Genomic DNA, 26921 nt, shown 5'->3' with positions numbered 1-26921 from the left:
GTGTACTTGGGTTACCTTATACAGTCTGTCTCCCTCTTGCATCAGTTTACTGAGCAGAACCATTAAGATGTCTGGTTTAGAGGTTGCCATGGCCCAAGTGGCTGGTCCTGCAAACACAAACACCCACCCCCACGCACCATTTATAAAAAATAAAGTTGTTTTTGTCATTTCCATAACACAGTAGCCGCAGCACCCCTGTTTGATTCCTCCAGAATGCATGTCAAAATATATTTGCCTTCACTTTCTGGCTGTGTTTGAATATTAAAGCAACGTGACCCACAGCAACAAGTCAGGTTTTTACCTATTTTGGCTCCCTTTTTGAGCAGAGCGATAACTGCTGACGTATTTCTGCAGCCCACAGCTCGGTCCAAAGGGCGCATTCCACTGCAGTCCACATGCTCCACAGACGCGCCGTGATCCACTAAATGCTGCACCTGCAATCGAAATATGGAGCACGGAATTAAGTCCACCTATTACATAAATCAAAAAGAACCAACAGTTCACTATTATCAAGAGCCAATTCCTATTGTGTTTCACAGACCACTTCAGGGTCACCGCAGAAGGCAGCAAGATCCAGAGGTGTGCGTCCACTGCGGTCAGCATGAGTGGTGGCTGCACCTCTGTCCACCAGCTCTCTGACAAGCTGGAGCTTTCCTTTCAGACAAGCCCAGCTCAGTGCTGTTAGCCCTTCCTTATCTGTCTGGTCAAGAGAGGCTCCTGGAGGGAGAACAGAGATGATTACCTCATCGTTCAAAGTAAAGAGTTTTAATTATGATGCAAATAGTATCATCACAGTTGTTTAAATAAAATTCTAAATTAAGCAAGCGCCAATTTTAAGATTTTCTTGTAAATTACAATTGTGATGTATGGATAAAGGTATTAACAAGGCAATGAATGCAAATCAACTTACGTAGTAAATATCTGAAAATATTACACTAGAAGTGCACAGGCAGAATACTGACAGGAGATTTTCAGCCTTGGCACTGGAAACTCTGTACTTTTATAGTCTTTCTCGGCATAAGTGGATCTGCCCATTACTCATATTTAATATTTTTCCCAGCTGCCAGAGTTCCAGCAAAGCTAAGGACAACTACTGCTGCTTTATTGTGGTCAAGTTGTTGTTTTAGCAGCCATTACTAGTCATCATCGACACACAGCACTTACCGTGATCCAGTAGCAGTCGGGCTGTGGTCAGATGTCCTTCTGAAGCCGCCACCATCAAAGCTGTTCGACCTTGTTGGTCGACCATGTTCACATCCACCCTGTGATTCAGTAATAGCTGCACCACCTGACACAAGATGGAGACAAACAGCAATTTCCAAAGTCAGACTCAAACTTGAAGGCTGCACATTTTATTAGGATGTTCTGTAACACTGTACCTGCCCGTGGTCACGTTTCACTGCACTGAAGAGGGGAGTCACGCCTCGCCTGTTACTGTGGTCAACGGCGGCACCCTCTTCCAGCAAGAGGCTACAGACAGTCAGCCTGCCACTTCCTGCAGCTGCGGTCAAAGCTGGCACAGACACAAAAATATTAAAGAATATGATGACAGAAGATACTTTGATGAAATATCCCCTTTGAAACTGTATATGAGCATGTATATTTGGCACTAGATGACACATGAAAGCGCTTTAAGGCTGATTTACGTCGTAACAGTAACATGGCACATCACAGGATAATGCTATACTTTTCCACAGTACCTGTTTCACCCCACAGACTGTCTGGTGTGTCGATCTCAGCTCTCTCCTCAACTTCCTCATCTTTTCTTAGCAGACCCAGGAGGTATGAAACCATCTATATGTAAAAAAATATATCAGAATTATTCCTCACTTCACGGATTATTATAAACAAATGAGTGTGTCCTGTGTGCTGACCTCTGAGTGGCCCATGCTGGCTGCAGCTGTCAGCGCCTGTTGCACGGCCTGCTCCTTGCTCGCCCCCTTCTGGCTGCAACAGGGAGTGCAGCTCCAATCTGCATTTCTCAACAGATGGCGCAGGACTTCAATGTGGCCGCGCTGGGCGGCGTGCACTAACACGCACCGACCTGAGTTGTCCACATGACCCGCCTGAGTGCAGAAGACAACGGCAAATTCAGAGCAGCAAAATGCACATCACATCATTTACTTTTAATGAAACAAAAAATCAACTTGACATTTGGTACTTCAGTAGAGTCTTATGACTGAGACTGATCAGATACTGCTTCAGGCAAAAGGCTTAATAACTGGCTTTAAAAAGTAATCAAATAATCTATCTTCCGTTTGACAGCCAGCAATCATTAAGCAGTCTAGCTTGGCAGACATCTTTAGGAAATCTGCAAAGGAATTTTCCAATTTCCAAGTTAGCCTTTTATGGGTAATAGAAATTGATGAAGGTTTCATCATGATATACAGATTTCTTAGTTTCTCTAGAAATGATTTCCAAAGTTGAAAAATGACTTTAATCAGCACCATCTATATAATTCATGTAGGTCAGCTTCAAGCTATTTGAAGTTGGGACTTTTGATATACACCAAAGGATTTCCTGACATCACTGATCTGACTGGGTTTTCAGTCTTGTGAACCACCCAAGATGTGTCATTTTAAATGAAGTTAAATTAATTCAAATTCAATTCAATTTCTCCAAAGAGCACTCTCTCTGTGGTTGCATATGTGTATGCAGTTGACCATATCTGGAGAAGGGATGCATAAAAACAGGGAAACAATAAGAGTGTGACAGAATGACTGGTATTATAAAGTGGGTGTTTTGTTTAGACAATCCTTATGACCTGTGTGGGGATCTACCTTGGCAGCATTCTGACTCAAAATGGTGACAATATCCAGGTGTCCAGCTGCTGCAGCAAATCCCAGCGCAGTCAATCCATCATGAGACTGTGCATCCACCTGAGGATGTAATACAGGAAGCTCAAAGTACCACCAAACAATGTTTACATTACATCCCAGCTTACAAATGTGATGAGACATCAATATATAAATATATATATGAATTTTAACCTGTGCTCCTTGGTCGAGCAACAGTGCAACAACGTCGCTGTGTCCCAGGTGAGCGTGTGCACACAGCAGGGGGGCGTTGCTGAGGACATCAGTGCAGTAATCCACATCAGCTCCCCCCATAATCAGCAGCCTGCTTACCTGGACAAGAAAGCAGCAGAGTTAAAGTCCATTTGTTTTTAGCGAAGTAAGTGTGCGTGTGAGTTCCTTTGTGTGTACTTGTGTGTGTTTTACCTTGATGTTGGGGGTGTAGAGGTTACGCAGTGATGACAAAGCTGGATTTAAGCTCTGTGTGCTGTATGCCAGCCACAGCCCCTGCAGAACTGAAGAGGAGACCCCGAGCTTCTTACTCAGGCCCTAAATAATAATAGCAGACACATTTGAAATAGTCAGTTAAAACCAAGATTTAAGTGATATTCATTGGCTCTAGTGAGTAAATATGCATATTTATGGTGAGAAACTTTGCCCAGCAATGATGAAAAAAAGCCTTTTATGTGGAAAACTTGCTGAGAAATAAACTAATGAGTGATATTAGGTTATCAGGAGTGGTAGTCTTTTGACAGAAATCCATTTAGGCTTCCCAATATCCATGAATATAATTACCTCTGCCATGGAGGTTATGTGACAGTTGTCTGAGGTTTAGCAACATAAAAACAAAAAGTGAACAATTTTAATGACATTTTTAGAAAATAATAATAATAGGGCAACGAATAGATAATTAAATGTTGGCAATGTTCAGGGTTCTGCAGGGACTTTGCTTTTTGATCATTAAGCAAACTATGTCATTGAACCTTATATCACTGCTGCCTCAATACTGCATATACTGTACCATAATACTATTTGTGGGGCCGTTAGCTGCTTGTTTTTAAGTTGAACAAGCCACTAAAGGAAGGAAACTCAGATGTCTTTCTCCATGCGCCTTGATTGTCTAATCGGAATCATAGTCTCTCACCAAAGCTAACCCTCGAATACAAGAGCAGCAATATACGGTGACAGACAAACGCAATGAAGATATTCATAATCGTAATTGTAAGTCAGAATATGTGGGGAACTGAGCTGCTTGGTGGAGTCTGCTCTCCAGGTGCTTTGTTTCCAGTTACATTTGAGAGCCGCCTCATTTTGATATCAGCATAAGCAAATCATAGCAGAGTTATTCTGAAGTCGGATGTATTTTACCATTACCGGTAAATTCATTTTGGACAACACGGTCATTGCAGATGTCTTTTGGTGGGTTTGATTAGATCTAGTACGTACTGTACTCAAATTCTGTGGCACAATCCAATTCTGAAACCACCCACAAATCTTATCCTGTTTTCCAGCTCTGAAACATTCTTTCATCTCTTTTTTCCATCTCTCATCTAATTTCTTGAGCCACTGGAAAATAATTTGAACATTCGATTTCAATGCATTCTTGACAGTGTCTTTTCTGAACATGTAATTATTATTTATTTCTCCTTTGAAGAACCAAAAGAAACCATATCCAGAGACCTTCCCCTAATCATGTCTATATTTCAGGCAGTATATGATAACACACCCCTATTTTGGGCTAACCTTGTAGATGTGAGCCTTCAGGATGTGATGTCCCAGCTCCAACATCTGCTGCCGGTTCAGTTTTCCTTCCTGCCTGCAGAGCCAGAATGCCATGAGAGTATGGCCACTCCTGGAGGGAAAAAACAAAACAAAAACCCTAATTACTCCTTCTTCTCTTTTTCCTGCATCCTTGTTTTTCTCCAGCAGCGCGTCGTGTACCTGGGGTCACAGAGAAACCTGTCGTCCTGGCCTTCCTCTCTCCACATCAACCACTCCCTGAAAGAGGAGTGGTTGAGCATCCTGCTGCCATCATTTCTCCGCAACAGAAAAGGAGACAGCTGCTCCAGGCGGTGCATAAACTCTGCCCAGGGAAGCGATCCTCTGGCCAGAGTGCCTGCATTTACGACCTCAAACAACTGGTGGAGGAGATAAGTGAAAGCGGAGACATGGTGGATGAGGTGCAGCTACAGTATATCACATCAAGAAGGGCCAATAAGGACTGGAATACATTTTCAGGCTCTTGTCTTTCAGTCTGTCCATTTTTGGTTTGAATTCCACAATCACTCTAAAGCATTCACCAATTTTCCTTAACTTTAATTGCTCGCTTCATTGCAGATTAAATGCTGCAGCAAGAAAAAGGAAAAGGCTTTCCTTCCCTAAAAGTCATCCTGCAAGGAATATTGTAGTCCTTTCATTAATGTCGGTGGCATAAATTCCCACAGGTACACACACACGTCATGGCGTGTTTACCTGTTGGTCTGTCAGTGGGTGCAGGGACGCCACAGTGATGTTGAGCAGTGGCAGAACCCTTTGAAATGATGACTGGGTGGGAAACCTCATGTTAAGCTGCAGCAGATAGACCTCTGCAAGACTCACAGGAACCACCTACACACAAAGACACAGCAACTTCAGCCATAAATGGTCGAGGTCAAGACAACATTAGGTTCACACATCTTTCCTCGGCCCCTCTCTCACCTTGAAGCTTGAGCTCTTTAGCACCAGGTATCCTCCCTCTATAAGATCTAAGGTCAGTTTCAGGTAGAGATACGATCCTTTACTCAAAGTCTTCAGGTGGCTAATGAGCTTGGCCAGAGCTGCGTTGTCAAGGCGACCATTGCTCAATGAGACGTTACTCTGGATCTCAGCACTGCTGTGGATGCGCTGCATCAGGTAACCCTGACAAAATTCCAAAGCAAGGATGAAAATCTGTTCACATACAGTATGTAGAAGTAGAGTAAGCATACATATAGACAGTGAATGCAGTGTGTTTGATACCTGCAGGTCTTGGTCTATGGCATTGTTCTCTTCTATTCTGTCAAGAGAGATGCGATGAAACGGTAGAGAGCTTGTGATGTCCTGAGAAGAGAAGGCAAAAGTGTTTTTTGATGACAGGTGAAGGCCTCACTCTGCAATCTATCACAAATAAATGTCTTCTTTTGATGAATGGGTGAACTAGATACTGAACTTTAATCCACCGATTTGGAATTCTCGTTGACAGCGAAACTAGCTTGGACATAAATTTGAAAAAGAAGAAGATGGAAAAAGTAGTGCTGACTTTCTTAAACTAATCATCACCTTGATGTGAAAATAAATGATAAAGATGTAAACCTGATACTTGGAACGCAAGTACTTTAAGTTGGTATTGTTTTCCCAAATTATACATAACTCATACATTCGAGTCGAGTTTCAGTGTAGAAGGCAAAGGAAACTTGGAAACGCTTGGTCGAATTAGATTTTGGAACATGTGGTACGTTTGATGACATCTATGATGGCTGAAACTGTGGAAAAGAAATGAAATGGGGTCAAGAAGAATGGGGAGCAGACTGTTCAAAAAGGAAAAAACTACGGAATGTGTGAGGATCAGGTTTAAAAAAAACAAGTCGAGAGCAAATCTGGCGGCAAAAATGCTGAGTGTTCCTTTTCTAGACAAAACAAAGCTCTTGCGTTTCCAGCCGTGGTGTTTATCTGTGTTACTGAAGTGACAAGAGGAGCAGAGAAAGTATAAGTAGGTGCTGAAGCTGTTCGCCTGAGTGCTGGTGGAGCTTTCTTTTGATTTAAACTTTGCCCCAAATACTCCACTGCAGGAAAAGTACAATGTGGGGTATTTGTGACAGAGCAGTTCCCTCAAGTACAACTTAACTAGCTTAATTATCTTCATTAGTTATTTTGTCTTCCATGAGTAACAGTTTCCTTCTGTGCAGTGATTTAGAAAATAAGTTCTTCCTCCATAAAACTGGTTGAAACAACTTCTCTAAATTGTCTGGCGTGACAGCCTTTTCTAACGAAATGTTGCCATTTTCCATGTATTCCACTTTCATTCAGTATGTTGAGCACTGCCTAAAACATTTGTTCATCATTTTTGTTTAAGGTTACGGTGAGGGACAGTTACCTGTTGACTGGTGCGGACTGTGGTAATGACTTTCAACCAGGAGGGAAATTTTTGGATGTTTCGGGACAGGAAGGAAGTCAGGGTGTCACCGTAATCTGGCCGATGGAACTCAGCCTCATTTAGCCCGTCTACCAGTACGATAAGCCCCGCCCTGTCCACGTGAATTTTCCTCTCTGGAAAACAAACACAATGTAGAGTGGAGGAGTTTGACCAGTGGCGAACTGGGATCTTCCTGAACAGAAGCCAGCAGCAGTACATGCCTCTGTAGAGGGCACTCAGAGGTTCCATTATTCCTTTCTCTAGGGCTGAGCTGGGATCCTGGATGCAAGCGCGCAGACTTAGAGTGCTCTGAAGCTCTCGTGAGCGGTGCAGCAGTTCCCGATATGCCAGCAGCTGAGGGGCGTCACTCAACATTGCTGCCATGTTGTGGACGAACTCCGGAACCAGACACGTCTGACAGTTATCAGCCTGACAAAAGTGATAGGAGACAACCTGCAAAGAAAACAGTCACAGTGGATTGATTATGCTCTTCTGTTTAGCTTTAAAACATAAATGATGGTTTTAACCATTTAAGGTCACATTTAAGGGTAAAACAGTGTCGTGAGAAAAGTCAGACAGGCTGTAAGGAGAGCTTGTAAAGGCCCTCATAGAAAGGTCCACTAGGGATTGAACCAGAACCTTCTTGTCATTGGAGAGGCTGATGATTGAAACTGATCGTGGCAAATCTATTCTGAGAGCATTTACAGGTACCGTTAGCCAGTGAAACAGATATAAAAATGGGCACTAACTCAACTTTAGATAGCACTTCTTTGGACTATGTCCTGACTTGTTGGCTATCTTAAAAAGTATGCAAACCAATTACTTGCCCAAAGAACATGCTTAATGCACGGAACTATCACATATAAAACATTTGTTCATCATTTTTGTTTAAGGTTACGGTGAAAAGTTTAATAAATCAGCTTTACACAGTAAGCGTAAAAAAAGAGTAAAATGACAGCAAAAAGCATTTTACCAACGTTCAATTCAACAGTGTTTCACATACAGTATTTTGCATTTTAACCAAAGTCCATGTTGCCAAATTGTGCGAATTGCAGGAAACAGAAATGCAATGAAGAAAATATCATTGATGGCAGCGGAAAGGTGATATAAATAGAATAAGTGGAATACAAAATAAATTTCTATACAACGGACAATGTAAATCTATAGGTGGAGGTCCCACCTGTGCTGCAAGCCTCCTCACAACCTCCTCCTGTCTCCTCCTCATCTCTGGAGTCCCTGGACAGCTTCCTCCTCCTCCTCCTTCATCTTCTCCCCCTCTACACAAAGAATTGTGAGAGAAAGAAATGGCCTCCATGTCTGGAATACACAAGAAACACTATTAGAATTTAATTCCACATTAACACATATATAAATCTATTTCTAGTTTTTATGTATGTTTTCCTGGACTTTTTACACAATGTATGACATCATGGAGTTTTTTGGTGCTTGGCTCAGCTCAGAGTGTGCCTGAGTTCACTCATTTCTATGTAATGACTCAGCAAATTCTTAACAAAGCAATAATGCTGTCTGTGGCTGGAAGAACTAAGACTCTCCTGGCAAGTTTGTCCGTTTCAGTCACCTGCCAAGGTCAAGTTACACTGTAAAAAAGGCACTTTATAAAGCTTCAAACCTAATTCAAAATGTATATCTGATTTTTACATTAGTCCTACACACACAAAACAGAATAAAATGAATGAAGGAGCATGATCTATGTTTATATCTTATAACAGAATGAGTCTAAATATAAATTAAACAGCTGGAATCTGAGTTATATAGTGACAACCTCTAAAAACTGGGTCATACACTAATCAAGTCAATACTTCTATTTTTGTGTATAAAAAAACCAAAGCAGAAATCCATAAAAGAAAAGAATCAAACCCCATCTTCAGACCACTTTAGAGAACTTTGTAACATGTGCAACTGCTGATCTTGACAAGGTTCCAGGTTTCAGCGTGGATGATTGTAAAAGCAGCATCTGCACCACATCAGTCAAACTTCATTCTGCACAACCCAGCAGAATTCACTGAAGCTGTAAATGTGGAACTATTTTTATCTCTGTATCATGTGGCAAGTCTGCAGCATGGAAATGGAGGCTGTTTTAACAATTAGCAGGTCTCTTCTGTGCTCATCAGACAATTATCTGGGTTACTGGTAAAACCCTGAAAAGAGGGCTCGGTGTTCTTCGGTTCTCTTAGCCCAGACGAGCAGATACAGCATCCGGGTGGGTTCTGTAACACTGTAACGCAAGACTTTTTTGTTCCACCACAATGTGCATTTACCACCTGCTGCGATCCATACATTACAAAACTAGTCAATAAATGACCTCAAACACCAATTAGAGCATTGTGTCTTCTTACGTTTAGGCATGGTCTGGTTGCTGGCAGCAGTTGGCCACATGCTGTTTCCATGGCAACTGAGTGCCACAAGACGAGCAACAATGGCCGTTTTGCCAAAGCCCATGTTGCCAATGATCACCACACCCTGACTGCTTGTGGGGTCACCGCTGCGCAGGTGAGCGTCCACTTCCTGGAAGAGCCACTCCCTGCCACTGAACAGCCAATCAGACGAGAGCCCGGGAATCTCAAAGTGCAGGGGCTTCAGGTTGAGAGAGGGAGTAAAAGAAACTGTAGGGGACAGAATTGTTGTTAGGGCTCTTGCAACTTTTTATAGACTTTGTTCTGACTTTTGTGTGTGTTTACCTCTGTGTTCTTGTTGACTACGACTCCCAGAATTCTGTCTGGGCATTCTGAGGGATGTTCTTGATGGGACGTGCCTTTGCTGCTCATCCAGATAGGCCAAATCTTCAAGGCGGGCAGAACTGGTGGCTACAGAAAGTTTATTTTCAGCATAAAATATTAATAATTTCATTTTAAAAATGAATGGATATAACTGGATAGAAAAGACTGCTTTTTTTTATTTACACGTCCTTGGTCGGAAAGGGAGAAAATCGAGAGAAAAGCAGCTCATTTATCTTTATGTGTGTACTCCATTTTAGTATGACAAAGACCCTTGAGTTTTTGAGCTTAAGCACGTCAAGTCTCAATTGCTGTCAATCCTGTTACAATTGCAAATTGTAACAGGGTTTCTGCAATTCAGCTTGAAAAAAAAAAAATCAGCAAAATGATTTTTTTGGTTTTAAGCATTCAAATAAAAAGAAAATAAAACAAAAACTATAGAATGACCCAAGACCAGACTGACTGACTCCTTCCTAGTTTTGATATTGAGCAGGTCCTGTTTCCATTTGTACAACCATCTAACTGAGCTCTCAGTGTGGTCAGATGTCAAATAATAACGATAGGTATAGAATTACAGTGGTCACTTTTAGCTGTCACAGGCTTCAGGTGAGGTCAGGTTTAAGACAGAAATGTGTGTGTCATCTTTGACCTAATTTCTGTCCTTATTATTATGTTTTGATTGTTTTATTCTGATTTACTACCAGTTAACATTGTAAATTTAAAAAAAAAAGACTTACTACAACTAATTGATTCCTAACATATTAAAGTTTAAGCAAAATCCAAGTGGCTAAAATAATGAATAAGATAGCTGTTATGTACAGCATGTCAGCATTTTTAGACAGATATTGGTTTGTTGTCTGTATCCCGTCACTTACGGTACTCATTACAGCTGACAGGGAGCTAAAGTAAAAGCACTGGAAAATGCTGGAAACCTACTAAGCTAATCTCTAAATGAGAGTCTGAGCCAGTTGATACAGTAAAACTCTTCTAACTGTACAGAGCATGCAAGTGCTGGATGTGCCTCATATCCTGTGTGTGTCACATGTCCTTCCTTTTGCCTTCCTGCCTTTCCCAAAATGTTGTAGGAGGGTGAGACAGAAGCACATTTTCTTTGAGTCTTTCCTTACCGCTCATTTAAAAAAAAAAAAATACTGGAAAATTTGACTTTACTAAATTGATCCCAAATATTTGCTGTCTAGACCATCTGGTATGATCTTATACCGTTATGCTACGCGGGAGAAAATTGTGAGGAAATTTTTGTCTTACCAGACCTGTTTACATCGTAGTTGGGTGCTCACTATGTTATCCTATGTAATTTTTCATTTATTAATGTTATCTACTCAGATTTAGAAGTCAGCACTCAGTATTTCTTACCGGCTACTGAATTGGGGCGGGGCATGAGGTAGAGAGGGATAGAATATGTGGATCCTGCTGAATGGGAGGAGCTTGAGGCTCGATCTGGGTGTAGTTTATTGAGGCTATATGTAGAGGCAGCCATGTTGTCCTCAACCCTGTACAGGAAGCCAGCATTGTCTCTTCCTGCTGCTGCCATACAAGAAGAAGAGGTAGAGGACACCACAAGCTGACCTCCCCTTTGCCCATTACCACCATGGTAACCATCAGTGTGATACTTGGCGCCATCATCCCTCTCTGTTGCTGACTCAGCAGAATAGCTGGTCAGTGTCGCTGAGTGATGGAATAAAAAAAAATAACAGGTTAGAAAATCACTGTAATGGCGAGTGCTCCTGTTTGTCAAGTTTATCTATAAATGCCACTTCTGGGTCTTAGTCAAGACGTTTGTTGTCAAAAACCAATGAAAATGTCTTTGATAGTTTTGATTGTCCCACAACCGCATCCCTATAGAATGTCACCTATGATGCCACTGTCTCTGCTCTCCAGCGTGGAGGTGGGGGAGGTGACAGAGGCGTGGTTGGAGGCCACGTGCTTGACGATGCTGTTGGCCTCCCCTCCAGCAGGGGGCTGCAGTGTAGAACATGGGGATGTGCTGCTACTGGCCAGGCTGGACGAAGGAGAGATCCTCTGGAAAAGAGTGTCATGACATTGGCTGTTTCAGAAACCCCACACTCGTTCCCTATTCACTACTCACTACATGGGGGACATGGATTGAGTGAACTACGTAGTGCACTCAATTTAAAGTTAGTATTCGGACAATGGTGTCATTTACGGCGCACATAAAGTGACGCCATGGTGTCGCATAATAATTACGAACCGGTCGCCGGGAAAAGTGGCCAGGTCCATTTAATTATTTTAACCCATCAGAAATACATTCAGCGGTCATTTTATGAAAATGCAACATTTTACCCTGTATTTAACTTTATATAATAAAATGAAATATTAATGTCAATAATAATACAATAATAATTACTTATTGCCTAAAATAATTAGTGTCCCTTGACATTTTCAAGCCAAGACGTGATGGCACATTCTCAAGTCATATTCTGCTGTAGTGGAAACATTTAATAGAGCAATTTTTCATCAAAAAATGGATTCAGAGCTACTTTTCATCTTTGTAAATATTCTTTTACTGAGATTCTGTCGCCTGGTGAGGAACAGACGATTCCGAAGAACAATTTTAAGTGAGGGGCGGGGGATCAGTGAAGATTGATTGATTTTTTTACACATTTATGTTGTAATATTTTAAGATGATCATATTGGACCCCTACTGAAAAAAAAAATCTTATTTCCAAAAATTTCATACATCAAACCGCACAGTAGAAATTACATTAAAAAATGTATCACGTGATACCGTAAAGGCTGATGGGATACATTTTCCGAGTTAGGGTGCTCGCTTGTACACTACTTTTCGCAGTGCATTCTGGGATACATTGAGTGCACTACATAGGGTGCCGCGATGCTCACTAACAATTCGGACACTATTTCAAAATGGCGTCCACACTATTGAGTGCACTGTGTAGGGTATAGGGGGTGGTTTCGGAAACAGCCATTGAGTGTACTAAAAAAAATTTATCCATTTATTTATTTTGTCATTACTGATGCATTTGTGTATCCATAGTGTGCAAAAACATTATTGTTTGGTTTTCAATGTGTCCCCTCACCCTGTCATTCTAAGCCTGAACATTGACTGGCTAAAATTGTGTGAATACTTTTATTGTTTATTTTATTATTTATTTATTTTATCATAGATAATGTGATCATAGATGTATAAAAATGAAGACGCAACACAAATTGTGATGATACTACGAAATTGATCATTTTTCTAAATAATACTAATTTCTTTAGGAAAGACTGGTGTCTGTTACAGAACATCGAGGCTTTGGAATTTAAAACTGAACACATCCTGTGATGAACTAATTACCTCTCCATCATCCTGAGCAGGGTAAGATGATCCTGGCTCTCCGCTGATGATCTTGTCCCCCAGCAGAAAGCCCAATCTGGTCATCAGAGCATCAGCCGCCTCATCCACTGAGGGGGGTGGGCCCAGCTCCTCGTTTTCACCTGAAAAGAAGTTTGGGGTTGGAGATTAATAGGATTTAACTTAACCTTTAACCAAACCTAAAAAAACAAATCTAGAATGCACATTTTTGGAGACAAAAGTGCACATTAGCATCACAGAAATGTATTCAAAGCATTCCTAATTGACCATGATTGCGTAGTTGTTAATGGAAGAACACTCACTTTATCGTGGGCTTTGCTAAATAGGGAACTATAATGTAATTAGTTTTTAAACCAAAGTGAATGCTGGTGCTGAAAGCCAGTTTAAAGTCTGAACTTTTACTGTTATTCTGAGCTGATTATAAACCCAAACTACTGTCTGCTTTACTTGCATAAAACCAGAAGATTTAGGTGGAGTTGGCAGTACTGGCAACACATTTGAATTGCTGTGAGTAGGTCTTGTATGGGAGTTTAAATGGTGACACACTGTATCACACACTATAGACACAGCAGAAAAGGTCATACTCTCTCTCGTCACTCTGAAAGTCTATAATTACAGCTATAAATTGCTGACTGTTGGACTAAATACCAAAGAAGCATCGCTGTCTCTCTCTCATACACATACAAAAAATAGAACCAACCAAAGACAACACCACTCTGGGAAGACTGTTTCTGAATGCATGCACATGCAAGTGTATGTGGTCAGCCAATGACAGGGTGTGTGACTCATTTTTAGAAAGAGAAAAATCAAATGGAAAGAGCTGCAATAAAGAACACAGATTTTTCCTTCTTCGTCCCCGTTTTGGCCTTCGGTGCTCTTTAAATGCCTTTTAATTAACTCTTACCTTCTTGTCTCGCTTTCCTTAACTGTGCTTCTTGGTCTTACTTTCCTCCTTTATAATGTTCTGACAGCACAAACTTTCTGAAGTTAAGGTGTCTTTATAGGAGTTTATTGTAAACGTGTCTGTTGCATCATCACTGCAAATACGAGTTAATATTAGAGTCTCATTTGAACCTGTCAGCTCAGAGTAAGGCATAACTTCAGAAATGAGTAACAGATCAGACACAGCTGCTTCCTTCAGATTTTAGTTAAGCTGGACGCAGCGCTGTGAATGCCCTGAAGGGATGCCTGTACGTCATTATCCTCTCACTGAAAGAACACTCAATTTGCTCCCTTTGAAATTTCTGAACAGCTTTAAACACTTTCAGACTTTGATTAAACAGCGTGTTGCACAACACATTGTTAGTTTCATGAATATGAATGACCCCGTTCCTACCATCTTGTTTACTGCTTTAGAGCTATTCGTACTGGAGAGAGGAATGCAGAGGAGCATCAAGAGACGACTCAAACGCATAACAATGGATGCTGTGACATATGTTATGCGGTTTTGAAGAAAAGAAGCAAACAACATGCTCGATTGGAACTAAAAGACTGAAATCCCCCTAAATCCCTCCTGATCAAATAAAAAGGGGGAAATACCAACAAAAGTGCACCCACAACATTTACAAAAAAGAGAAAAGACGAGTCAAAATAGTCAAGTCTGCTAGCTGAAACAAGATAATTTGGTGACCAGGTGTTTTCCATGTGTGCTGTTTGAGTCACATGCCAAGAACCTCCTACCAGTTAGATTTTAACAGCTTCATAAACATTAAGCATTTATCTTATTAGCCGCCTTGGGTTTCTAGAGCACAAACATCAAACCAGCAGACCTCTTACAACATACACATCATGAGGATGCACAGCTACTCTGTGGTTCCACCAAAGGAAAATTTCAGACACACAGAAGCGGCAGATTTAGTTTGCCCTGATCTGACATTTTTCATGCTCTTAATCTCCAAACAAGAAGGGACCAGATTGTTCATATTACATTTGTCAGGTAACTGACATTTTAAGTGTCTGTATTTGTCTGGATCCTCAAATCACATTCCTGGGTTGCTAGTTCTAAAGTAGGCAGACCATCGATCCCCACTACTCAGTACTTTGGAAGTTGGACCACGAATCTCTCTGTAGAGCAAAACCGTTGTGACAAGAAGATGGAACACTAAAGAATAGAATGAACAAGCGCTCATCAACTCATGATTCAAATCTCCTCTGTAATCCCAAAAAATAAACAAGGAGGGGGATCTGCTCTGCAACATGATACGGTGCCAGACAGCAGAATCATTTGTGAGGGAAAAAAGGAAACAACACAAAAAGCTGAATTGCCTTTGACAGTCTGAGCTGAGAAAATCATTGGAGTGCTGAGTAATAAGAATAGAGCAAGAGAAGGCGAAAGGAACTGCAACTACATGAAACGTCTGCTATTATCAGCCTCATCTAATGCATCAATATGTATGATTCTTTTGACCCTCTCACTCATTAGTTAAGTAGTGGTACAGTTTCTATATTTCGGCATCCAAACAAACTTTGAAAATGTTGATGTCATTGAGGTATTTTCATGCAACATAAAAAAGAAGGGAAACAAAGGCTGGAAAATAACCAGAATCCTTGTGGCCCAGCAGAATGCTTTACTTTCACCTTCATCCTCACCCCTTCCACTCTCTGCAACAGGAGGATCCACCCATTCACGGCACAGTTCGGAGCTCTCCTCAGAGGACCGACAACAGCAAATGTAGACCAGCAGGCGGTGTAAGAAGGATGACGCGTCGCCGATAACCGCTGGTGCCGCGCCACCTCTGCAACAGCCCCAGCAGCAGCCCAACGTGGTCCGAGCCGACCGCTTGTGCCGACACCACTTGGACCTAGAGCGGGCGCATGCTTTCAGAATGGCTGCTGTGCAGTCCATGGCTCGCTGGTGGTGGCTCCGTCTGCTTCAGAGAGGCTCCATGTATCAGCGACAAAAGTGAAACGATGAATGAGAGCACTATTCTACCGCTGAGCCGTCCGGCGAGCCTCTGCTGTGCTGCTTGTGCTCCGCTCTACAGTTTCTTGCTAAAAGTTTTAATGACGACATCACAGTTAGTCTTCTTTTTGGCTCCGAGCTCCTCCTTCTCCAGAGTGCACAAAGAAGAGAGAGAGATGAAGAGATAAGAGACGAAGGAATAAACTGCTGGAAAAAACACCCGAGGTTTTCTAACGCCTGCAGCCAATTTAGTTCAGTTTGTAGGCAAGGCGGTCCAGCATTCTGTGGTCAAAGCAAAACTCCCTGTGCATTTAATGCAGGTTTGTTTCAAAGGGAAGTCAAGAATCTGGACACTTCCCCACTCACAGCAGCTCTGGACAGTGGATACCAAGGATATTTGTCCATTTTTGTCAAACGGTTGAGCATTTTTCATTCACATGCAGCTAATGTGTCAAAGGACACAAAGGAAACAGGGAAAAATGCAACTGAAACACAAAAAAAATCAATCTCTCCCTTGCAGATATCCTCTCCGGTCAACATCCCAACAAGTTGAGGTTCCAAGTGTTAGAAAAGTTTTTCTTTCAACAGCGGAGCCTCCATATCTGGTCTGAAAGACGACCTCCCTTCGTCTGACTGCACCACAAATCAGAAGCTCCCCTCCTCCAACCCAAAACACACACGCACACACACACACACACACAGACACACATGGGGGAAAGACTGCAGGAGGAGCGGCACCGAAACAGTAATCAGTTACATGTTGAGGAGTTTGAAAAGATAGCTCCGTTTTGTTTTTCTCTGGCTATCTTGAATGCAGAGATGTGGAAAATGTATCACCATTCACTCAAGAGGAGTCATCTGACAAAAGGGAAGCAAAACAGGGGTGATAGCAATTCTTAAATGTACAGTCATAATGTTTCAGAGGACAATAAAAACCTACTTTCACAGCTCAGTCAAATTTGTAACGATAAATCTAAAATCAGACTAGTCTAACCTTGGAGTGTTACCTGTCCTCAGAATAAAACTTGACAAATGACAGTGTTCTTGGCACTAATCTTGGCAGCCATGCCGTACAGCATCAGTCACCTCCTCTTCTCCTGGAGACAACTAACCTAGACAACCCGCATTTACAAAACACACCGCTAAAGGCTGCAGAAGGCAGCTCCCTGGTGTTCCACACAGAACAAAAGTCCTTACTGTTTGAGAACCGCTGATGCAAAGCCAGGCACATTTGGCCAATAAATCACGTGTCAGTTTAAAAAAATGTGACTTTAGCAGAGAGGCAAAATACTTTTGAAAGTTTGCACTTGTAGTGTACTTGTTTTGAAGAAATGACTCGCTTTCAGGAAATACTGTCTATGCTGCCCGAGTGTAAATAATCCCAACCAGTCAGAAATGGTGTGGAAGGAGACGCACAGAGAGAGGAGCTGATAATAAACTGCTAAAAAAGTGTGTGTGGCTCATTTTGAAGGGGTTTAAAGAGAAACCCCACATGGCAACATTCAGGATGGGTCGGTCAAGTCACCTTCAAGAAAGAGGAGGAGCAGCAGGAGAAAAAGGAGAGGGTTACATTTCTGCTTCCTCTCTCACTAACTCACATGAGCCCAATCGAATGTGGGGTCAAAGGGCACCTGCCCCAGTGGCTGCCAGACACAGCTCTGTGTGTGTGTGCGGGTGTGAAAGAGAGAAAGACAGAGATTATACATGAAAAATGGATTGGAAAAAAAAGATTTGCCAATTGGGTCTACAGGTGCTCATAACTCGAGGTTGTTGTTCTTCTGTTCTTTCCATATAAAGTCAGACAACGTTGAAGCGTGCCACGGCAGTATGAGCAGAGCTCAGAGCTCATCACGACTGGGCAGGCGGAGCACAGGCTGGTATTGCACCCCCCCTTTCCCAGTCACTACTGCTCAAACTCAAATGATGCATCGCCTCTAGTGAACATGGGCCGTCTCAAAGCTCACAGCTTTATGGTTCAGCCTGGTGGGAGGAACTGATGAAACATTCTTTTTTACAGTGGTGTGTCAAAGGTTGGACACCCCCAGTCAAAATAGGTATTATGGCTGGTGGACGATGAAACCATCTCCAAAAGATTGCAACTGTTTGTTTAAACTCTGTGCCCTTTGTTCCTTAAACATACCCATGTTCACTGTGGCCAGGGTTCTAATTTAACCTCAGAACTGTACGCAGGGTTTTCTTCTGATGGCTCTCGCATGACAGAAGTATTTGCATATTTGTGCAGGTGCCACTGAACAGTTGTCCTTTGTAGCACAAGTCCGCCAAATCGTCCTGATGTCTTTTACAGTCAGGGGTTCTGAGCTGCTTTCCTGGCAACAATACTGAGCAGCTCTGATATTGTTCTTGGCCTCATCTCGACCTGCACTGCTCCTCTTAACTGCCCATTCTTAATTACCTTGTGAACTAAGGAAATTGGCTTACAAGTCAGCTTATATAACACAGCATATATCATGATACAGAAATATCGTTATACTCTATAACTATAGTTTGTTTTTTTTCCCAGCAGCTCCTTATTATTCCTTATCAGTCCTGAAAATTTCACCAAACATTTAATTTTCATTCCAAAAACAATGTAAAGAAAGTTTAAAACATCCCTAATAGCTACCGGTAATAGACAGACGCGTCTATTTTCGCTTAACTGACTGCGACTTTCCCGTTACACCGTACACTCCAGGATAAAGCAGCATTCGGGTAAAAAATATTAAAGAAGAAAACACAACTCGACTGCAGTTTGATACCACTACACTGTAGTATCAAAACAATGTCTATATAAATGTACTGGGAATATCTGACTTACAGTCCTCTGCATTAGGTGAGCACAGCTAAAAACTAACACAATATACACAAACACAAACACAAGAACAGTCAGGTTTTTCATCCCAGGTCACGTTAGTCTCCCCGCTGCTGGCAGAACCACACAATCTGAAAATAAAATAAAGCGGGTTTCCCCACACTGATGCAAACAGCAGACAGTCCTACCGGTTCTTTTTGTCAGACGAAGGTTGAGGAGGGGAGAAGAGGGAAGGGACCGAGTGAAGCCTTCCATCATTCTGACCTCTGATCCATCTGATTCCAGTCCCCTGCCGCCTGTTCAAGGAAAGAGCTGGAGTCAGTGTTGAGCATAAAAGTGGCCATTGTGTCCATTATACGACCCATCAGATCTAAAAATGTTCTCAATGAGTCTTGAGTGTGTAAAATGGGAGTTTTACATCGGGTCAACATGATGGATAATGTCAGGTTTGAACATGAGCTGGACTGACCACTGCTGCTCTTGCGGCTTTTGCCTCCAAGCCACATTTTTAGGCTGTTTCTGAACATGACTGGTCAGGTTGGCTCGTCACGTGCACTAACAGATATTTTCCCGGCACTCCTGTTGAGAGAAAGAGATTGAGAAAGAATGATCCAAGAGATGAGCGCTTCAATTCAGACAATAACACCTTGTTTGATTCCTAAAACAATTAAAAAGGGTTTCAAGCTTTAGTTGAACAGTTGCAGCTTTTATCAAGTTCAGTAAAGAATAATTAAAAAAAAAATTCTTGACACTTAGTCCCATTATATTTCTTACACATTTTTAAGATGAGAAACAACTGGTGGGCATGTTGCTGCTTTAGAAAAGTCTAATTGTAAAAAAGCAGCAATAAAGTATCTTTAGCATGTCCCATCAATTCGTCTCACTGACAGGTGTCAGAGATTATTACTCACACACACACACACACGCACACACACTTTTAGTTTTACTACAGTGTGACTTCTGAACACACCCAACTTGCTGGCTGGTAATATTGTTGCTAAGCAACAGTCGCTGTTGCTAGGCAACCCATAATGAGATAGTGTATTTGAATATAACCTTGGTGGCCTTCTGGTGTGTTTCAGTGTCTTTGACCGAGTCGGCATAATTGGGTCACGATGAAAACATTTATTATTTGAGTCAAATTTTTGCCCTTCTGCCGTGCAGAAAACACATTTGCCTGTTGTGAACACACAAACAGGCCTTGTCTCCTCAGACATCTGTCCCCTAAACGCCTCGATTAGCAAGTTTTACTTCCTTATCGCGATTATGGCTATTAGTTAAAGTACAAAGCGAAAAATGAAAAGAGAACTGGAAAAACTGGAAAACAAGAACCCTGAACCAGGCCAGCGGTGACGGCACAAGAAAATAATGAGTCATTTCAGAGCAGCCATTCAACAAGTAGAAAGAGCTATTGGGATCACGGATGATTCAAAAGCTGATCATAAATCAACCCCTTGTATTTCTTTTGTATGCTGTAAGTCATGAGACAGTGTCTCACCGAGTTCACGACGGTGGTCAAATCAAGCTTTATGACTGAGACTGATGAAAATTATGCACCAGTCAGTTATTCCCAGTGGTCCAATCAGGGCCCGATGACACCGAGTGCAAATGTCTCGACTGTTTTGGTCCCTGGTGAGTGGTAGAATCACTAAAACTTCAAAGCTGCAGCTCTAACTAGGCTAAACCTTAATAGCTCAGCTGTGTCAAACTTAAATCTCCATTTTAAAATGACACGTGAATGAACATTCATTACCTACTTTTGCAAAGATTAACTCAGCGAGAAGGAGCTGAATCCACATGTTAGACAGCTTCAGGGGGGATGAACAGCACGAGCAACTACTGACCTCTGTTGACCAGCAGTGGTTACAGCAGCACGGTTAGGCTCCGTCTCAGGCCACATCACTGACTCCCTTGAGACAGCAAATCACTCCATAATTACATATTTCAGCTTTTTAGAGCTTTATAAAACTCCTGGCTTTGGTAAGTCATGGCAGTCTGTGTCAATATAAACCGAGCTACCATTCCGAGATCACTAGCTGAAGACAACAAAACGGTCAGCCTCAGCTCAAATACAGAAATCCATTTACAAAACAATTTGTGTGCACTGGGAAGTCCAATATCCGCAGCAACCTTCGCTGGTTTTGCTCGGGCCCGTTCTTGGTGTTTGCGATGCAGACAGACACCCTGCGAAAAACATCAGACGCAGACTTAACGAGCACAGGCTTCATTATCGCGCTAACGTTTTCGCATGAACGTGTGAAACAGATCATTTTCAATGCGTTGATGCCTGGCAGCCTGTTAATTAACAAGTGAGCACAAAAGGTGTTGAAACGCACTGAAGAAGGTAACTTGCCATCATGCATTGCCAGTCACAGTATAAAAGCCTCTCCCAGCATCTATCTCCCACAATTAGATGTCACTAGTCCCACTGAATGGACACACACACATTCCCAATTGTCTGACTCAGTCTTGCATGTGTGTAATGTGTGTCAGTGTGCTAATCCTTGATGACAAGCACGCAGGAATGATCGGATTTAGTCTAAAAACCAAGGATGCACACACACACACACACACACACACACACACACACACACACACACACACACACACACACACACACGCACACACACACACACACACACACACACACACACGCCTGAATGAACAGCAGAGCATATATTAGCGTGACAGCAGAAGAGAAATGCTGTCTTTATGTGAAGGCTTTGGTGACATATTCGAGTGGTTCAGGAAACGGAGCAAGACTATTTTGTGTCTGAGGCCAGAAAGGAGGAGAGAAATATAAACTCTTCAGCTTTGCTTGTTGTTTTAGTCCTTGGTTTTTAATAAAATGCTGTGGCTAACAAAGCAGTGACGCGTGATTTCAACTGCGCTTTCCCTCAACAAATAAACCACTCCAAAAGTTTAATATTTGCTGTGGCAATATGTGGGTCAGCCAGCAAACAAAATGGTTTTGTACCATCAGGTCTTTTTTTTTTTTTTAAAGTAACTCAATATGACTTGATTCCAGTCTTTGGTACTGAACTTTTGTTGTGATGACGGGACAGGTTCATTCAGCCTGTGTTTTTTTGACCTTTTATTTTCATTTTTCATTTTAAATTCAGTGTACATTCACATTCACAAACATCCCAGACTTTCGTGGCTTCTGTGAGCATATTACATGTTAATTTTGACACTAATTAAATTTGAACCATAGTTCAAATCAGCACAAATATCTCGTGTCTACCATCAAATACAGGGATCCAGGCTGGTTTTGCAGCCATCGCACCTCCATCCTGCAGCCAGTGAGTCAGTGGTGTGGCCTTCAACTACTGTTGCCTCTCTGAAGATGGATTCCATTTTCAGGGTTAAAATCAGACATTTTGCAGTTGAAAAGCTATAAGAAATTGTGGCTCAGGTGGTTGATGGCAAAGTCCAGATCTTAACCTGACATAAATGTTGCAGCATGTCCAATTATGGCCCTAAAAAAACCCCAAATTTGAGCCAAAATTCTTCCAAAATGAGGTGCGAGATAGATAAACTCATCCACATATGGAAGGATCTTCATCCATTTTAGTTACATAAACTGACACTGAGCAGTATGTCATGGGTCAGGCATCAGTGGTTGTATTTACCTTGCCTGCTTATAAAAGACCCGATGGTTTTGTTTAATTCTGTCTTTTTTCTAAAACTAAAGAAGGTGACCTTTTATATGACTGTAAAATGGAAAATTTACTATCACAATTTGCACTGTAACCGCCCACATCTGTCCTCTCCCCACCATTACCCTCCATGCAGGGAATCGCAGCATTTTACACAGAGATGGTGGAAATAAATGAAAGTGACATGAGTCATTTATGGAAACCTGCAGCCAGTAAACATGACTCAGCACTGCTACAGCCAGAAACTCATTCACGGGAGTGAGAGAGACAGAGAGAGAGCACCTAGCACCTTTCTCACAAATACACACACACACACACACACACACACAAACAGATAGATACCAAGGTGCATACACACACACACAATCTGTTGCTAATTACTGTACTGTCTGACCTCATTCACAGTTATGTCTTGCACACATAAACACAGGGCAGTTATGTTAAAACCATTCCCTGGTCCTTCTGGGTAGAATTCCTCTTTTCCCTAAATGTACCAAATTTCCTAGTTAACTCGTGTAATAAGGAAGTCACGAGCAGCCGCTATTTCTCACACATGCACCCCCATTTTACTTCCGCTACATTAAACAAAGATTGCACATATGGACAACCCAATTACCCCCTAACACACTTTTGGAAATAACAACTAAACAAGAAATCTGGACTATGGAAAATTATACTGAAATCATCAAAGCATCTGTGCTGATGTTTTTGCCCAATGAAGCTACTAATGTAAACTCAATAAATAAGGAAAAATAGTGTTTTCCAGTTGTTTTTAAACCACAGTACAGTAAAGTTTACTGTCCCTGTACTTTGATAGCACGCATTGTTCTTCCTGCTATTGATCCTAAGTGAACATGAAACCAGAGAACGGTGATGAGGCCACATGTCAGAAGAAATGCATCTGTGCAGTGTCACGATCACTGAATAAAGCAAGAAATATTTGGTTCTATCTTCAGCATGGGGATGGTATCAGTATATACAGTATATATGATGTACTGTGCTCTGAAAATCAGATCCTTTAGAAACCTAGACAACTTAAATGGATATGGCTTATTTCCTGTTAAATGTCCCCAGGCTTCAGACCACAAATGTGTCATGTAGCATTAAATGCCGTCTTATTTTAAGACTGTCTGGACATAATTATAGTACGCCTTCATGATCTAAATTGTTTTTGTGTCCAGACTAGGCTGGCTTAAGTCCTGAAAATTGAACTGTAGCGTTAGTAACAAAGCACTAAAAGTTCAATCTCAATCTCCTGTTGGATTATTAATCTACACAGGTATTTTTCAGTGTTTGAAAAAATAAAAAAATAAAATAATTTTCCAGTTTCCACTCGTTGCCTCAGGAGGATGCTAGCGAAGCCCTACGACACACATCTGGTTTAAATAACTTCAAATAAAACTAAAAAAGTTGTTTACATCATGAAGACAGAATAAAAAGGGTGCATATCAGTTCGGCCTTTGTTTGTCTACAGGAACTCATTTCTGACACACACACCCCTTTCCTGCATGTGTGCAAACTGAGGGGGGTCCTGTGGCATTACAGGAAGTCAGGATCGACTCCTCTGGGGAAGAGAGATAAGAGATTGTGTGTCTGTGTGTGTGTGTGCTCGGCTGAAGGCAAGGCCATCTGCACTCAACTATCGCTAATAACAAACACACATGTACAAAAACACAACCGGGCCTAATCAAGCCAACCCTGTAATGTCAGTATGGCTGCTGCGTGTAGGAGTGTTTCAGGATTCATGTGTCATCGTGCTTCACATTTCCTTTTCTCACCACGACTTGTTGCTTTGCTGGTTAAAATGGGATATCCGTCAACGCAAACCCCGCCGATTTTCCAGGAGAAAGAGGGTGGACAGCGACTCCCATCATGCTTTGGGTCATCAGAGAAAGCAGAACTATTGTGCTGTTGAAGAAACTGTCTGCATTGCTGAGCAAACATACAAGAATAACAGATCAGATCCTGAAACAGGCTGAACAAGTCAAGAATTTGAATTCGTTTGCATGATCTCCAACAAGGTTTGGGACCGACAGCCTTACAGCCACAGACTGTTGGGAGGAATGAACACAGCGGCCCACCTGTAGTGTAGCATTACACAAAACAACAACATCATTACGGTTTGGCCAATGATTGTCTCACCAGTCTGTTGCATTTCTAATGAAATACACACTCTTTTGCAAGTTAGTTAGCTATTGAATAATCAGCTGGTTCCTTTTAACATACAGCATGCGAGTGCATCGCTTTAAACTCCAAATTTGTCAAAACTGCTGCTAAATTTGGTCTTTCTTTGCTTCACCTTATTATCAACTTCACAGCTTAACATGCTTCATTATTGATGCCTCCCAATTCCATAAGTAGCATTAGAGCGGCTGCAGACCAGAATTTGTTTTCCTTGATTAAAAGGCATTACGACGACGTGATTCATTTTGACTGACACAGCAGACATACCACAAATAAGTGACCGTCACGCATTAGCTGACGAGGGAAATGATGCAACGGTGAGAAGCCATGAAGACAGAAGGCATGAGAAGCATGCGTGGGAAGTCCAGAGGAACGACAGAGCCCAGCACAGGACTCGCTGTGACTTCCTCTTCCAGAATCAAAAGAGGACATATTATTGCTCTTGGGTTGCATGAAGTGCTGGTCAGCTGAGATTTGCATGATCAGCAAGTGTGCATAACAAAAGATAACAGCATCGCCTCTGTGAAGGCCGCTGATCATCCACAAGAGGGTCAGGTTTCAGCGTTGCTGTATGAGGCTCCATCCTGCTCTCTAATGTTTTAATGCAGATTACAAATGAGCTGCTCATAACTGAGTGCAATGCTCTCTACACTGCACTCCAACTCTTTTAAACTTGAACATACAAACTTTATTGAATGACTGTGCCAAAATGTATCCACATATTAAAAATGTCTTCAGTGAACTGTCTTTTAATACTGCAGATTACCAGTGAAAGATCACAATATTAGAGGGTTTTTTAGAAAGACATGAGGTCCTTTTGTGCATTAGCAAACAGCTAAAATGGCTAACAGCTTACAATGGGGCTCAACCCACATCAAAAAATAATGAACTACAGTTGTGTTATTAGACAGCTCCCAGATGCAAATGCCTTATTATTTTCATGTGAATTTTAAACAAAATATACCTTCCGCTACACAGACAGTTCAAAAGACCACCACTGGCAGCAACCAGGCAGTGTGTTTTATCTTATACTTGGGAATCATGGGAGGACAGCTTTATTTTCCAGGCAGTTTCTTCCCAGGGGATGCCAGCACCATACAATTCTATTACTTATCACACTGTTTTGTCAGCGATGTTCTATTCTTCTGTTATTTTTAGCAGGGTGGGCTCCACACGGGGCTGGAAAAGTCAGGCACTGCTACTGGCACAAGCAGATGGTTTCATCATTGGGACCAATGTTGATTATACCATTTCAAATCAGCGCATTTATTTAAATGTGCTCATGGCGCCACGCCTCCAGATGAATGCAGCACTACTGCATCCATCAGCACTGCACCTTCAGCAGTTGGAGCCATCTTGGTAGCACATAATCCACAGCATTTGACATGATCTTCAGGATGCTATTCTCTCATTTTGAAACAACAGCAGGTCTTATATAAGTATGTCATATAACATTTGTCGTCATGTGTGAGCCAAACCTGACTAGCTCTTTAAGCACACCTATTTAAGATTTCCTCTCAATAATAACGTCAACGACAGGTAGCTGGCATCTATAGGTACAGGCTCCCTTTTTGGTGAAGTGACAGAAGAGGACTACACTTTTCTAAGGTGTGGATATTATTGCTCATCAAATAATCTGCTGCAATAGACTCCAACGCCATAGAAATTTACCTAGCTGTCAATTTGCATCACAAGTGCACTTCACCGACTTCTGTATTCCTTTAATTAGCCCTATTGATTCTCTGTGGGTAATCTAATTAAACTAATGACACACATGGCAGCGGTGGTGATGGGGGGGGGGGGGGGGGGGCAGCGTTAATCAGAGCGGCGTTAAACCCAGACTATGAACTACGGGGTTAGGCAGATTATCATGGGATTATGTCCATCTGCACCAACCACTGTCTAGGAAAGGATGCCAGAGAGATGCTATGGGGGGTACAAAAAAACCAACAACAAAGAAGCAAACTTGGTCAGATGGATCAAGCCTGCTCTGAGCTTTGTTCCAAGAAGAATAGTAATGAGAAGCAAGCAGCAAATTGACCTGTTTACAACATGGAGTTTCTTCTTTTGTGTTGTACCAGCTGTCACAGTGGTCCCAGTCAGTGTTAGCAGTTTGGACGAGCCTGCACCCTGACGCACATGGCAGAGAACGTATGTGAGCCCAGATACAATGTAAATATTAGGCGTGGAGAAACGCAAGAATCATCTTGTCGGTCATCATGGGGTAACAATTTGGCTTTGTAATCAATGTTTATTTTTCCCTTTGTGCTTGTAGAAATACACAAAAATAAACCAATAATGCGGTTGTGCAGACAGAGTAAACATGCAGTTC

The 26921-nt window shown here is 41.9% G+C and overlaps 1 protein-coding gene across 4 annotated transcripts in view; it reads right to left on the bottom strand.

Annotated features, from left to right (window-relative positions):
• Positions 1-26921, bottom strand: part of LOC101065284 (protein TANC2-like) — a 32058-nt gene that overhangs the window by 4209 nt on the left and 928 nt on the right. Inside the window, exons 2-27 of one of the 4 annotated variants that reach the window (XM_029836098.1) lie at positions 24184-24337; positions 19216-19325; positions 18935-19042; positions 13018-13157; positions 11552-11720; positions 11055-11366; positions 9645-9770; positions 9303-9569; positions 8126-8262; positions 7167-7398; positions 6907-7079; positions 5793-5873; positions 5493-5693; positions 5268-5402; positions 4737-4933; positions 4539-4647; positions 3222-3344; positions 2991-3128; positions 2781-2879; positions 1875-2066; positions 1701-1794; positions 1380-1513; positions 1165-1288; positions 542-717; positions 302-434; positions 16-107 (exon numbers count right to left, since the gene is read on the bottom strand). In XM_029836098.1, coding sequence (XP_029691958.1) covers positions 16-107; positions 302-434; positions 542-717; positions 1165-1288; positions 1380-1513; positions 1701-1794; positions 1875-2066; positions 2781-2879; positions 2991-3128; positions 3222-3344; positions 4539-4647; positions 4737-4933; positions 5268-5402; positions 5493-5693; positions 5793-5873; positions 6907-7079; positions 7167-7398; positions 8126-8262; positions 9303-9569; positions 9645-9770; positions 11055-11366; positions 11552-11720; positions 13018-13157; positions 18935-19042; positions 19216-19273 — 3750 coding nt within the window. In that variant the 5' untranslated portion in view covers positions 19274-19325; positions 24184-24337. Of the gene's footprint in view, positions 1-15; positions 108-301; positions 435-541; positions 718-1164; positions 1289-1379; positions 1514-1700; positions 1795-1874; positions 2067-2780; positions 2880-2990; positions 3129-3221; positions 3345-4538; positions 4648-4736; positions 4934-5267; positions 5403-5492; positions 5694-5792; positions 5874-6906; positions 7080-7166; positions 7399-8125; positions 8263-9302; positions 9570-9644; positions 9771-11054; positions 11367-11551; positions 11721-13017; positions 13158-15612; positions 16685-18934; positions 19043-19215; positions 19326-24183; positions 24338-26921 lie in introns of those variants that run through there. The other 3 variants (XM_029836097.1, XM_011603573.2, XM_011603574.2) reach the window with 3 other exon arrangements.

The sequence above is a fragment of the Takifugu rubripes genome, chromosome 5 (genome assembly GCF_901000725.2).
Source record: "Takifugu rubripes chromosome 5, fTakRub1.2, whole genome shotgun sequence".
NCBI classification, from domain to species: Eukaryota; Metazoa; Chordata; class Actinopteri; order Tetraodontiformes; family Tetraodontidae; genus Takifugu; species Takifugu rubripes.
Note: the sequence above shows the minus strand (reverse complement) of the source record. Positions and strands in the feature narration are given on the sequence as shown.